The sequence below is a fragment of the Olea europaea genome, chromosome 3 (genome assembly GCF_002742605.1).
Source record: "Olea europaea var. sylvestris chromosome 3, O_europaea_v1, whole genome shotgun sequence".
Classification (NCBI taxonomy): domain Eukaryota; kingdom Viridiplantae; phylum Streptophyta; class Magnoliopsida; order Lamiales; family Oleaceae; genus Olea; species Olea europaea.
In genome coordinates, this window is record NC_036239.1 from 7,420,119 (window position 1) to 7,433,874 (window position 13,756).

General features: G+C 34.3%; 2 protein-coding genes and 1 non-coding gene across 3 annotated transcripts in view; all 3 read left to right on the plus strand.

The window, feature by feature from the left end:
* Nucleotides 1–4,443: 4,443 nt before the first annotated feature.
* LOC111384476 (annexin D4) lies at nucleotides 4,444–6,806 on the plus strand. Its single transcript, XM_023008754.1, has 6 exons — nucleotides 4,444–4,549; nucleotides 4,673–4,845; nucleotides 5,281–5,496; nucleotides 5,781–6,008; nucleotides 6,204–6,275; nucleotides 6,368–6,806. The coding sequence occupies exons 1-6, from the start codon at nucleotides 4,504–4,506 to the stop codon at nucleotides 6,575–6,577; spliced, it is 945 nt and encodes a 314-aa protein (XP_022864522.1). The 5' UTR covers nucleotides 4,444–4,503; the 3' UTR covers nucleotides 6,578–6,806.
* Nucleotides 6,807–7,304: 498 nt separating this feature from the next.
* On the plus strand, nucleotides 7,305–7,377 carry TRNAR-ACG. Its single transcript has one exon. It is a non-coding gene; the product is annotated as a tRNA-Arg (tRNA).
* A 133-nt stretch (nucleotides 7,378–7,510) lies between these two features.
* The window catches only part of LOC111384485 (kinesin-like protein KIN-1), a 12,368-nt gene continuing 6,122 nt past the window's right edge, over nucleotides 7,511–13,756 (plus strand). The window contains exons 1-7 of the mRNA XM_023008764.1: nucleotides 7,511–7,871; nucleotides 8,143–8,245; nucleotides 8,334–8,377; nucleotides 8,968–8,997; nucleotides 9,069–9,191; nucleotides 9,285–9,310; nucleotides 9,472–9,553. Coding sequence (XP_022864532.1) covers nucleotides 7,758–7,871; nucleotides 8,143–8,245; nucleotides 8,334–8,377; nucleotides 8,968–8,997; nucleotides 9,069–9,191; nucleotides 9,285–9,310; nucleotides 9,472–9,553 — 522 coding nt within the window. The 5' untranslated portion in view covers nucleotides 7,511–7,757. The remainder of the gene's footprint in view (nucleotides 7,872–8,142; nucleotides 8,246–8,333; nucleotides 8,378–8,967; nucleotides 8,998–9,068; nucleotides 9,192–9,284; nucleotides 9,311–9,471; nucleotides 9,554–13,756) is intronic.

The window sequence follows — 13,756 nt, forward strand, 5'->3', positions numbered from 1 at the left end:
TTTAAAATGTCTAATCACGCATCGACATGTGTCTCACCTGTTTTTGAACATGTATGTATATCATGAATGTAAAGATAATTTATCAAAAAAGGGGGTGCGGGTTCATATTCATTTATTATAGTACACATATAATAAAGGATGTGGTCACTATGCCTTTTGATTGATAACTGTAAGAGGAACATACGTTCTTGATTATGGAATATTACAATTTAAACAAAATTGAAATACGAACTTTTTTTTTAAATTTAGCTCTTTCTTTTGTTGAAAGCCTTATGAAAAATAGCACTGCTATGTGTACAGAAATTCTCTGTCAGAATTTTCACTAAATACATGTGACAACATTCAGTTGAAAAATGGCAAAAAAATAAATAAATAAATAAATAAAAAATCATCCAGATGCTGCCACTTCAGCATCTGTTGAAATACTGATACTTCTACTTCCGTTCAAGCAGAAAAATTGTTTGAAGAAAAAGAAAGATTGTACGATACATAAGTTGACATTCTTTTAATATCGACTCATAATTCTCTGTCACCAACTCGCTTTTTTGTTGGCCTTTGATTAATAAAGGGGACACATAATTCAATTATGACAGAGAGATTCACATGGAATGCTTATGTCCAAGTCGTTTATGTTTCTGTCCGTAGATAAGATCAAAATCATGAGATGTAATTTAAAAAAAAAAAAAATGGATTATGATCTTATTAAATATTAATTACGAGATTATTTTAAGACCAAGTTTTCAGCCACATTATCACGTGTCTTGTCTTATCTAGAATTACTCGAAAAGATTTTCTTATAATAATATCTCATTAAATTATTTCACATGTATAGTACGTGTGCTCAACATTATGGGCTTGTTCGGGCCCATTTTTTCATCCAAAAAATTGATTTTTTTACCGTTATTTTACTATTTCAACCGTCATATTTGACTTCTTCTCTTACAGGTGGACTCCACTTTTTTCCTAACGATCAAAAAATCAATTCTCAAAATCACTCCCAAACAGGCTCTATGCTAATATCTTATTAAATTTTAATTACTAGATTATTTTAAGACCAAGTTTTCAGCCACATTATCAAGTGTCTTATCTAGAATTACTCAAAAAGATTTTCTTATAATAATATTTCATTAAATTATTTCACTACGTGTGCTCAACATTAACAATAATTTAATTTGTAACGTTAACTTTTCTTCACACGTTTTGAGTGTTTGTTTGATTTGACGTATTAGACCGTCTGAAAGAAAATTTAACTTTTTTTAATTATTAATATTTTTGTGGAATACTATTTTTCCTAATCTCGTCACCAAGCATACCGTAAAAGTTTAATTTTAGTATTTTCTTAACGATCAAACCCAAGAAATTACTTATCTCAATATTTTATCAATTTTCTTTAACAGAAACACATGATTTCATGTGGGCTGCTTGATGTTGTTAAGAGCTTTTAGTTTGACTTAAAATTACGTCAAACTTACAATTTTTATTTTTATTTTTCAAAAAAGAAGTTACTTATTTTAATAATATAGTAAAAAATTACCATCAACTTAAGTGACTTATTCCAAATTTTAACAATAGAAAAACTTGTTTACAATAATTGAAATTAGTACTTTCTTATTTTTTTCACTTATTAATGGATTATAGATAAACTTTTTTTAAGTACAGCCAAACACCAATTAAGTCAGCCAAATTCGAAAAAAAAAAGGGGGAAAAGATGTGGTTGGAAGAAATTAATAGCTGTCACTACAGATAAGTGGAGTTTACATGATTGACACATAAGGCCCCGTTTGTTTCCTATTATTTGGCCCAAAAAATAAAAAATATGACCGTTATTCATCACATCAATCCACCATATTTGACTTTTTCTCTTTTGTGTGAGTCTCATAACGACTATATTTTTCATTCTCATTCTTATAAGAATGAGAGTCAAACGGTTAAATAATTTTACAATGACTATTCACTTAAATAATATTTTCCATTTTTATTCTCGATGGAGAAAATAATCTTACAATTATAGTCGTCAATTAAATTTTCCAAAGGGAAAAAGTTAAATTATTCTACTTTTAAGTGTATGTAATTACTTTACGTTGTGAAAGACTTGAATAAAACCCAACATTGATAATCAAATATGGTCACTCTCAAATTACTTCAAAATATGATTATACCCTGGGAATAATATAATTAAACTATTTCAAACGTGCTTAACACTAATGTATAAATTAATATTTATTCGATTTGAAAGAGAAAAGAGTAAAAAACAAGATCTAGAATGAATGATTATTTAAAGATTATCATTCATTAACGTTATTTAAATGTGTAATCTCGATCTAAGATATGATTTTGGTGGATGAAGCGAAAAAACATGTAGAGGTGGTTTTAAGAGTTGGCCTAGCCCTACGATATGCTAGTCCAATACAAGAAAATTTTAGTTCACCTCAGGTTTCGTCCCGCAAGTATGAAAAATAAATTTGAAGATATTAATTGTTGTATGTCAATATGGTTAATGATCTCATTTATCGAAAATCCATTACAATCAATCTTTAGCAACCACTTCATACTTGGTATTTTTTATTTTTTTTTTAGTTTATTTTCTTGATATTATCACCAAACATATCGTAAAAGTTCGAATTTCTTTATATTTTTCTCAATGGTTAAAAAAAAAAACTTTTCTCGACATTTTCCTTCAAATTTCCTATAACATAAACATAATATGCAAATGGATGACCTTCAATAAAACTTAGGGCCCCTGGACCGACTTGAAATAATACTTTTCTGAATCAATTATCATCCATCCTCAAAACATGAAACCTTTTACTTTCGCCCTCGGGTCATTACCTAGTGATGCAAAGGACAGGAATAAGATAATCTCAACCTTGCTGACAGTCGCAGTGTGAGAATTCGATTCCTAAGATATGAAATTGGACTCTTTGTAGGCACCAGTGTGCATGCAAGCTCTTGTTCCCTGATCTACTAGAGCACACCCCGTAATTTACCTCCCTCACCATACTTCAGAGACGGGGCAGTGAGGGCCCTCAAATTTGAGGTTTAACTTTTAAGAAACCTTTAACTTTCCCACTTTAACAAAGGAAAATGTTCTTTTTAAGGATTAAACTATTTGTAAACACAAAATATACACATTGATTGACACCTCTATGCATAAAAAATCTAACAGTTGATCGAAAAATATGTTGTCAAAATCAATGTACCAAGATTTGTCAACTCATATGAGTATAAACCAATGTGTCAACATATATGTACACGTAGTATGGTCCTAATTTTAATTACACGTTTTTTGGGACTCATTGTCATTTTTATTAACTCATATATTTTATCAACTTTTATCAAAATCTATTAAATATATGATTTCTAACTACCAAAAGGTGCTATAGAATAGGAGTTATAATTAACAATTTTCTTATTTCAATTTTATCAAAAATTACTTGTTTACATTTAAACTTAAGAACTTAGCTCGTAGATAAACATTATAAGCCTAGCCAACATACACTAATTCAGTCAAATAATTTAGAAATGCTGTGATGATGTGATAACAAGTCACCGTTGAGTTATAATTGACATTTGATAATAATAAAATAAATTTACTCATAAATTCATTTTATTTTATTTTTTTACTTTTTAATTACACTTTTCCAAAAAAAAATAAGTACTGTTTTCGAAAATTAAATTATGGGCTCCACTTATTAAGCCTCGTGCATCTCATTATGTAGCTCAACATACATATCCATGGCGTTGAAACTTCACATCATCAATTATTCAAAGGCCCCTATTGCTAGTTGTATTGAATTATTAGTGTGAATTAGTTTCTGTCCTTTTTTTCCTTTCATTCATTTTATAAAAGAATGAAATCAGTAAATAAAAATATCGGAGTTATGCTACAAATACAAAAAATATTTAACAGAATTTTTACAGATCAACACTTGGGCAATTTTTCACTGATTTCAAGTTCAAAAATGACAGTAGCGTCGCCGACGCTACAAGCAATAAAACACAATAATTTAGGTATGTATTGATGTAATTGATAATAATCTATTAAATTCAAAATTTTCAATAAATATTACAATAAGACATTAGACTACCTAAAAAAAAAAAATACATAATCGATCATAAATTTATCGAAAAACAGCTTATTCAATGGCATTTTTTATGTTGTATTAATAAAGCAGTTAATCAATATTAATTGCAAAGAAAAATAAATTAATTGTAGCGCAACTAGATGAAAGATATGTAATAAAAATATTGAATAATTACGTTATTACTTTAAGCCTCATTATGATAATTAATTATGAGTTACTCTTGGGCATCCCGTTAAATAAATCAAAAGGGGAGTCAGATGTCATACTTTTAATTCTCTAGGGTAGAACTGTCTTTACAGTTTCTAAATATTTTGAAAAGACGAAAATAACCGCACCGGACGGTATAAAATGCTGCTTGACTGAGGTTTCTCTCCCTCAAACTCAGAACCTTCAACAAAACACTCTTCGAAAACAAATAATGGCTGTCTCCGATGAGCTTGGAGCTCTAACCAGGGCTTTCTCAGGTGCTTTTCTATTTTAACTTTTTTTTTTCAATTTTATTCAATATAAGTTTAAAAAAATTGTTTATTGTGGAGTCGAATTGCGTGTTCCAAATGAGAATTAAGCATTGTCGGTGTTATATATAGGGCTTGGTGTTGATGAGAAGGCATTGATTTCAATACTGGGGAAATGGCATCCGGAGCAGAGACAAACTTACAGAAAAGGCACTCGTGATTTTTTCATCGAAGATGAACGTCAATTTGAACGCTGGGATGACTACCACGTCATTCAACTCCAACACGAGTTTTTACGATTCAAGGTACCACCACCGAAAGGCAGATTAAAAGAAAAAAGGACCCAGTGTTATTCGTTATATGATCAATTCTAGTGCTATTTTAGTCAATTATTCTTGAGGTAAAGAAGCCCAATTTACACTTGGATTGATAGGTGCCCAACTAATGAAAATCCCATACCATAAAGGTTTCTCATTGAACATGCATAATTCCAATTATGTACAAATACTATAAGGAGTTGTCTGGCTGTGCTTAAAATCAAAATTGTTACCGTTGCTTGTTATTTTCATGGGTCCCATTGTCTCACACAAGTCAACAAAATCGGCAGCTAACGGTTGGAAAAGCAATTTTCCCAGGGAAGAAAATTTCTACCAGACAAGGCCTAAGATAACGATTTGTTAATCCTTTCCATGATTCCATTTATGTGTAATTAGCTAAAGATTTGTTAATCCATTTTTCAGCATGCTATTGTGCTGTGGACTATGCATCCATGGGAAAGAGATGCTCGTTTGCTGAAGGAGGCTCTGCACAAGGGTCCTCAACACAAAGTACTCGTTGAAGTTGCATGCACACGATTGTCAGACGAGCTTTTGGGTGCAAGAAAAGCCTACCATTCCCTCTTTGACCAGTCGGTCGAGGAAGATCTCGCTTTTGGCATCCATGGCCCTGAACGGAAGGTGAGCACCAAAATTCGCATACTTAACATTGAACCTTTATCTGAAAATTAGTATGTTCGAGAGAAGAATTTTTTATGTTTCTCACTATTTATATCTTTGAATGCTTGCCTATAGACAATATTTAGTATTCATCGAAGACAAGATCTTGAATGTTCATAATAGGGTGATGGCAAGACTTGAAGTTAGGAACTTTGCAATCAACTCATCTAAAAGCTTAAATAATTAGAGAGCATATTTCAAACACTTGTGCATAAAAATTTGTATCCTCTTCTCCTTTATGGCAGCTTTTGGTTGCACTTGTGAGTTCTTATCGGTATGAAGGTACAAAAGTCAATGAAGGAATTGCAAAATCGGAGGCCAAATTCCTTTCTAGTGCCATAAAAGGAGCTGCTGGTAACAAGAATCTTTTGGAAAATGAAGAGGTGGTGAGGATAGTTGCAACAAGAAGTAAGCCCCATCTCACTTTAGTTTACAACCATTACAAGGAAATCACTGGCAACTACTTGGATGAGGTAATGAACCAAAATTCAAAATTTTCTACTAATGATAAATTTCTACAAATTTGAATTTTTATCAAGAAAATTAGGGGGTATGTATTAGTATCCGTGCTTCATAGTTGAATGTGCAGTGCCAAACATTGGTTTATTTTATTTTAATCATTCGAAAACTTAATTTACTTCTTCTTTTTTCCCTTTCTATTTCAAAAGGATCTTGAAGGTGAGCTATATTTGCAAGAGACAGTTCAATGCCTATGCAAACCTCAAGAATACTTTAGCAAGGTGACTTAATTAAATAACCAAACCAAGCATCGCACTTCTTCATTATAATCACCTACCTTTTTCTAACAATTTTGAGACATCCTTAATCTCAGGTTTTGGATGCCTCTATGAGACCTGATGTTGATGAACTGAAGAAAGAAGCTGTGACAAGAATAATTGTTACAAGAGCAGATGTGGATATGAAGCTGCTTAAACAAGAGTATAATCACAAATATGGGGTCTCTTTGCCCAACAAAATTGAAGATGTAGCCAATGGAAATTATAGGGATTTCTTGCTTACATTAGTTGCCAGAGGAGATTAATTTGATTTTTAATTTAAATTTGCCAAAATAATAAATGTGGTTTTTTGTGCCATTAGTTTTTCTTGATGCCCATGAGAAATCTGTTAATTGCTTTTATATGAACTTGTAATGTTTGCCGTTTTGTTCTTTCCAATTTTTCATTGAGCTTCATCGAGAACATGTTTGTTAAGATATTGTATTATGATATCATAATCTATTGAGAATAATGTATTAGCTATTGGACGCAAAATTAGTTAACTAATTTTTTATATGGATCTGAATGCATGAAAAAGTCAAAGTCAATTTTGAATTGTTTGATCTTTTGATGTTTCTTGTTATGGCTTGTCATCACAACGTTTTTCTTTTTAGTATAAGGTTTAAAATTGTTTAAAGATCCAGTGATTCTCGCATAACTTACTCTATGAGAAATATTCAACTCTATAAAACTTTATTTGAATAAAAACATAAAAAAGAAAAGGACGTGCACAACATTGTATTAAATATGTTACCAACTTCAAATTACATCTCGAATTGAGTTAAAAAATTGAGTATCTTGTGGCTTTGGCATTTTTGGAGATAGATTATATTAATAAGAACTACATAATTATATATTTTTTTTCAGTAAAGTGGGTTTCTCAACTACAAAATTTGATACAATCTCGCACCAAGTCGTGAATAGTTGTATAACTGTCAACAAGACAACCAAAATTTTAATATATTTAATTATGTTGCCCATGTGAACGATCAAGACTCCGTGGCCCAATGGATAAGGCGCTGGTCTACGGAACCAGAGATTCTGGGTTCGATCCCCAGCGGAGTCGTCCAGGTCAAAATATTATTTTTTAACTGTTCGACCATTTGTTTGCTTTTGCTGGTAATGGGCTCCATGTCGGTTGGGCAAATATCCGGCCCGCCCAATTTTCTGCAAACCAAACCAGAATATCGGAGCTCAGTTATTGGCGGGAAAATTCTGCTAGAAGCCTAAAACACCAATTTCCATTTTTCAGAATCTTCAATTCCTTATGACCTCTCACTTTCTTGCTTTCTATCAGTCTCTCTACTCTATAAAATCAAGCATAAGCATGCTGGTTTTATGCATTACACAGAATTTTTGAAAGAATAACACAAAATATTGTTTCGTTTCCTCAATTCATTGCGATAGTCTTTGGATCAAATTTCCAATAGAAAAAATAAAGGAAGGATGCCAAATATAAGAGTATGCGCGCTATTCAGGCCGTTGAATGTAAAGGAAATTTCCGATCACGGTGATACTGTTTGCATTCGCGCTGTCGATTCTGATTCTTTCGTATTGAAGGTTGAAAATGCATTTAGTTTATGGCTTATCTGTTACGTGTATATGTATTTAGTTATACGAGTATGATTTATCAGTTTCTGAATTTTCATTTCAGAAAATAAATCTAGATATATGTTTGAATGCTGACGATCAAATAAATGCAAACGTATGTACTCTAACAAACAGAGTGCAAGTGTGCTTTGTGCTAATTAAAAACTGTATATAGAAAATCAGTTTTTATTTGGATAATAAATGCTTATGTGTCTATGAATTTGGATAATATATTTGGTAGGATGACAAAGAAGAAGAGTTTGAGTTCCATTTTGATAGGGTGTTCTATCAAAGATCAGAGCAGGCTAACGTATATGAATTCCTTGCTCTGCCTATTGTCAAAGGTAGTATTTAATCTTTACATTGTCTTTTCACATACTAGAATATGGTTTGTTTTTCACTTCATTTCCCCCAATAAATTGGACCATGTAGGTGCTGTTGAAGGTGTCAATGGGGCAATCGTTACATATGGTCAGGTATAGCTCCTGTTTTGTGTGGAAACTTTAAAAAATCATTTGACTGAATTAGCAGCGTGCTTTTTCTTTTTTCATTTTTTTTTTAATGAAATAATAGATCAATGAATCATTGAGATTTTGCACTTAAACATGCAACTGATCCCCTATCCATGACGTCAAACTTTAAAGGGAAAACACTAAGATAGCATTACTCAGAATTTTCAATTTTTGCAAAACTAGTAGATGTGTCGGCTGATCATTTTTTCTCTTGCAGAAGTATTCTCATATATTTTAACTACTAACATAAGGTCCAGAATTTGTGAGGGTGCTGATGGAAGCCTTAACAGTGGTTGATTATTTTGAGAAAATACTCTGTTAGTACTGTTCCTTTGCCTCTGCTTGTTGCCCAACATTATGCATATTTGTATATTTACCGAAGCTATCTTACTTGTCTTTGAAGAGAAAATCAGGTTACCAACATGCTCAGATGTTAAGATTAAATGCATGTGCAGTTCTATACTCTTGTTTCCTATAATTGAATTGTCAAGGTTTTCTAGTTCATCTAGTTATTTTTCTTATTCTTTGAGATTCTATTGTGTATGTTATACCAGACAGGAGCAGGGAAGACTTACAGCATGGAGGTAATGAGAAGTTCATGAATATATATTTCCAGCATGCCATATACAATGCTCATTCAGCCATCTTGGTTTAGGGACCAAGCATTATGGATTGTGATGAAAATAAGAAAGGGTTACTACCTAGAGTAGTAGATGGCCTTTTCAGTGCTATTAGACTTTCAGATGAGATGACCAAGTATACAATCAACCTATCAATGGTATGAGGCCTATCATGACTATATATTTGGCACTTCGCGTTTTGCGTTCATAGTACAGATAAAATACTCACTATTCTTTATCTGAGCTTGCAGGTGGAGATATATATGGAGAGAGTAAGGTTTGGATCACTTAAGAAGACTGTTTAACTCTATATACAACTTTCTCCCATATTTTTATCAGCAATTGCCTATTTTGTTATCGTGGAGTTGAATATTGATATTGTATTGGGAAACTGGCATTCCATCTTATAATTAATTTATTAGAACTTTTATTCCTCAGGGACCTTTTTGATTTATCCAAGGACAACTTACTGATAAAGGAAACCAAAGCTCGGGGAATATTTGTATCTGGAGCAACTGAGGTAGGTAGTACCACTTCCTTCAAATTGATGACTAATGACACATCACTCTATTAAAATAAATTAGACTGTTATGGTCAATTAATGTCTTTATTGTCTGCCTCTTCCAATAGGAAATCTGTTTAATGATCTTAGAAAAGCCAGTAAAAGCCTTCTGCATGGGCTAAATTGCTTTTTTGACATTTTTTTTTCCTTGCCTACAAGCACAATTTCACACATCCAAAATTTCTTTAGTGGGATAAATGACTTCTCCACTCAGAGATGAGTGAATGTAAGGCATGTTCGGTTTAGATCTTTTCAAGATTCGAATTGAGTATATGCCACTTTTATTTACAAAGTTGTCGTCAATGTGCAGAAAGAGTGATTTCATTGTAAAAATTGCAATTACTTTAAATAAGCTAATAAAGTTGCAGAATTGAGGAAGTCAAAAGAAATTGAATTCGGTTAAATTGACTCGCATCCAGTCAAATCATTTTAATTCATATTACCCACTATCGCATCTTTAGTCGTGCTCCAAAACTTTGGATGTTTGTTGATGCGGACATCATTCTCATCAGGCCATTTGTTGGGCCTTTTACCTTCTATTTATTTAATTTAGACTTTATGTTGCATTGAGCTTGTATATGGGTTGGCCCAAGCCCAAGTTTATTGTTTTGTTATTTATGATTGTAATTTGGATTGAAGGATCAGTTGATGAATGAAATTATCCTTGGCTTGTTGTGCCCAATTTCCCCCCTTTCTCTCCCTTTTCTTTCTTACGTGCTCATTCTCTTCTTCTTCTCTCATTCTACTTCGGTATTCTGCCTCTTCTTTCTGATTGATTCTACATCAATTCTTGGTATCAGAGCGAAACCTGGGTATTAGTTCACTACATCAACCTCTTACCATCAGTTTGTGAGGCGGCGAGTTGTTCATCAACTCAAAGCTCATCCCGAAGTTTTGTCCTATCATCTTCTCAAATTAACCATCGTCTGCAGTCCTATAATCTCACCCAAGACCTACCTTCCTTCAACTTCATATTTGGGAGAGGTCTAAAATTGAGATACAGAAATGACTTCCGGTCAACTGCTTCAAATCTCCGATTACACCAACGTCTTCCACTACAGCCCACTATCCACACCACAAGCCCAACGATAGTAACTGCCAATAATCTCACAAAAACTGTCAGATTCCAAGACACCACAAAATATACCATTCTAGCAACCTAAACCCACCACAACGTCCACTCACAAAAAATAACCCCCCACAATCATTAACACCGTAATCACTCACCACACAATCAACATCCAAGCGACTCATCACCTTCAATAATTCACTACCAACCATCTCTGGAAACACCAAGACCCAAAATACTGAGTCACAAATTTAATGCAATATTCTGTACTTCTAATATGCATCAGTAAGAGCCGCGCTGTCTCCACCGCACTCCTTCTCATCACCATCACTCGAATCAGCCCATCCCTCTATTGCCAACAACACCCGCACAGGCAATACCCAGTTTGTTGCCACTCATTTTTTTTTCATCTTGCACTGACGACCCACCGGTTCAGCCACCACCTCATGCTGGTAAATCCACCCCAAGCAGATGCCGCATCTTTTCCAGAAGCCCATCGCGTCACCACCGTCCTCTAGATTCCAGAGCCAACGTCGAGTCTTCAGGTTTCACAGATTGTTGTTTGGTTCCTTTCGGCCAAATTCCTTATGCTGGGTCCTTGTGATACTTCTTATCTGGGCCTTAGTTTAGGCCCTATTTTTGTATTTTGTTTTATTTTGAAGTTCGAGTATTTTGTATTTTAGTTTTGTTTTGGGCCCCCGTTTGTATGTCTATTTTGGTCCATTTGCTTGGTTAGAAGTTTTATTTGTATTAAAAAAAAAAAAAAAAAGGAAATTTTTCTAGCATCGTTTTTCAAGTACCTCTTTCATTCCAGTTGATTGGACATAGCCTCTTCAAACGAACGAAAGGAAAGTCATTGTTTTTATTTATCCTCAGTTTATATTGTTGTTTCTCTTGAATTGTATCGATTAACTTTTGTGCTGCCGCATTTACATAAAATTCACGTGATTAAATTCCCTTGTCGTACTTTCACCTTTACCCCCATTTACTTTACATGTTTATGTCGTTGACTAATGTTTGACCCTAGCTTTATTATTTTACATAGACCAACAATATCAACTTGACACACTTGAACTTTCATAATTCAAAAAATAATAATAATAATAATAATAATAATTAATTAATTAATTAATTAATAAAAATAAAAATTTAAATGCTGAAGTTGTTATTTTCATTTCTTAAACTAGTTGTTTATTGATCTCGTCATTCTCTACATTCAGTTAGTGTTACATTGCATGCATTTGCGCAGTAGTCGTTTTGTCATGCACAATTCCAATACTGTGATCATGGACCCTTCTCACTTTGATGCCCTTGCTCGACAATTAACTCAACTACAGGCTCAATTAGCAACCGTCCAAACCGATGTGACTGCTACTCGTGAAGAGAGTAAAGAACTAGCTGCTAGGGTGAACAATCTAGAACAAACCTCTCCCTCAACCGACGTGATAACTTTGAAGCGTCTCATAACATACCCTATCATCATCGATATGGTGGTCGACAGCGCGTTCGTCATGGTCGAAGGAATGGGAAATAGGAGTACAATCATGAACGAGACCATGACCCTTATGGTACTCATTCACCTCATCACTATGAGGAGCGTTACTTTCGAAACATCAAATTAGACGCTCCTACTTTCGATGGTTGTTTAGATCCTAGAGTTTTTACACAGTGGATTAGAGATATGGATCGCTTCTTTTCATGGTATGGAGTCCCAGAGGATCGAAGAGTTCAATTTGCCAGTTTGAAATTAACTGGTACTGCCCAACTCTTTTGGGAAAGCGTTGAGGACCTTCTTGAGAGGCGTCGTGCACCTCCCGTTGGAGGTTGGGAGGAAATGAAGTGCCGCCTTCAAGAAAAGTATTTACCCCATTCTTATAGGAGCAACTTGTTGGACCAGTGGAATACCCTCACACAAGGAAACCGTCCAGTGACTTACTATGTTACTCAATTTGATGAGTTCCGAATACGATGCCACATCGTCGAGGATGAAGCTATGACTTTAAGTAGGTTCAGACAGGGCCTAAGAGATGATCTTCGGCGTGAACTTGTCCTTTGAGGTGTCACCACTCTCTATCACGCTTATTCCTTAGTTCGAGATTACGAGTCGATTACTAAGACTCCGTATGTAAGGCGTAGTGATAACCGTCCATCTATCTCATCAGCACCACCTCCTCTCGCCAAGTCTCTTCTAGGACCCCCACCGTCTAACACACTCCCTGCTTTAGACAATAAAGTAAAGCTCCAGAAACTTCAAGAACTGATTCTCATTTGCAATGCTTCAATTGTAAGGGTTTCAGCCATATCCCTCTAGATGTCCGAGCCGAGCTTTAGTTATTGACGAGCGAAAGGATGCCCTTGATGAGCCTTTAGAAGATCAAGTCTATGAGCCTAACTTTGAAGAATTTGACGATTTAGGTGATAATGAGGATACCTTTTTAGGTTACCTTCGTACCCTTCCTGTAGGTCTAGGTCCTGCTTCTTTGGCCCCCGACACCTCTCGATTAAGTGTTGTATATTGTACCCTTACCCAAACTAAGGATGTCGATGATTGGCGTCATCATGCTATTTTTCATACTTACATCAAGATCAATGATAAGGGTTGTAAGATTATTGTTGACAGTGGAAATTGTATTAACGCGGTCTCTGTGACCACAGTGTCCCATCTTGGGTTGAAGTCAGTCCCGCACCCCCAACCGTATAGTGTCTCTTGGGCTGACACTTCTTCTATAGCTGTAAAAGAGCGTTGTCTGGTGCCGATCCAGTTCCTTAAGTATAAGGATCATATATGGTGTGACGTCATCCCTATGGATGTCGAACATGTCATTCTTGGTCGACCTTGGTTGTTCGATTTGGATGTAACTATCCATGGACGATCAAATTCATCTGCATTCGTATTTATAGGAAAGAAGATTCACCTTAATCCTTTACCCCCAAAATCTGTTGACTTACACTAAGCCAAAAAAATTGTTAAGAGGAAAGGATTACATGTGATTAACCCTACAGAATTTGAGCGGGCAATCGTAAATGACTCAGTCGTATTTGCTGTGATTGTTATGGAAGTCTCGTCTGATTCCCCACTAGTAATCCCTACT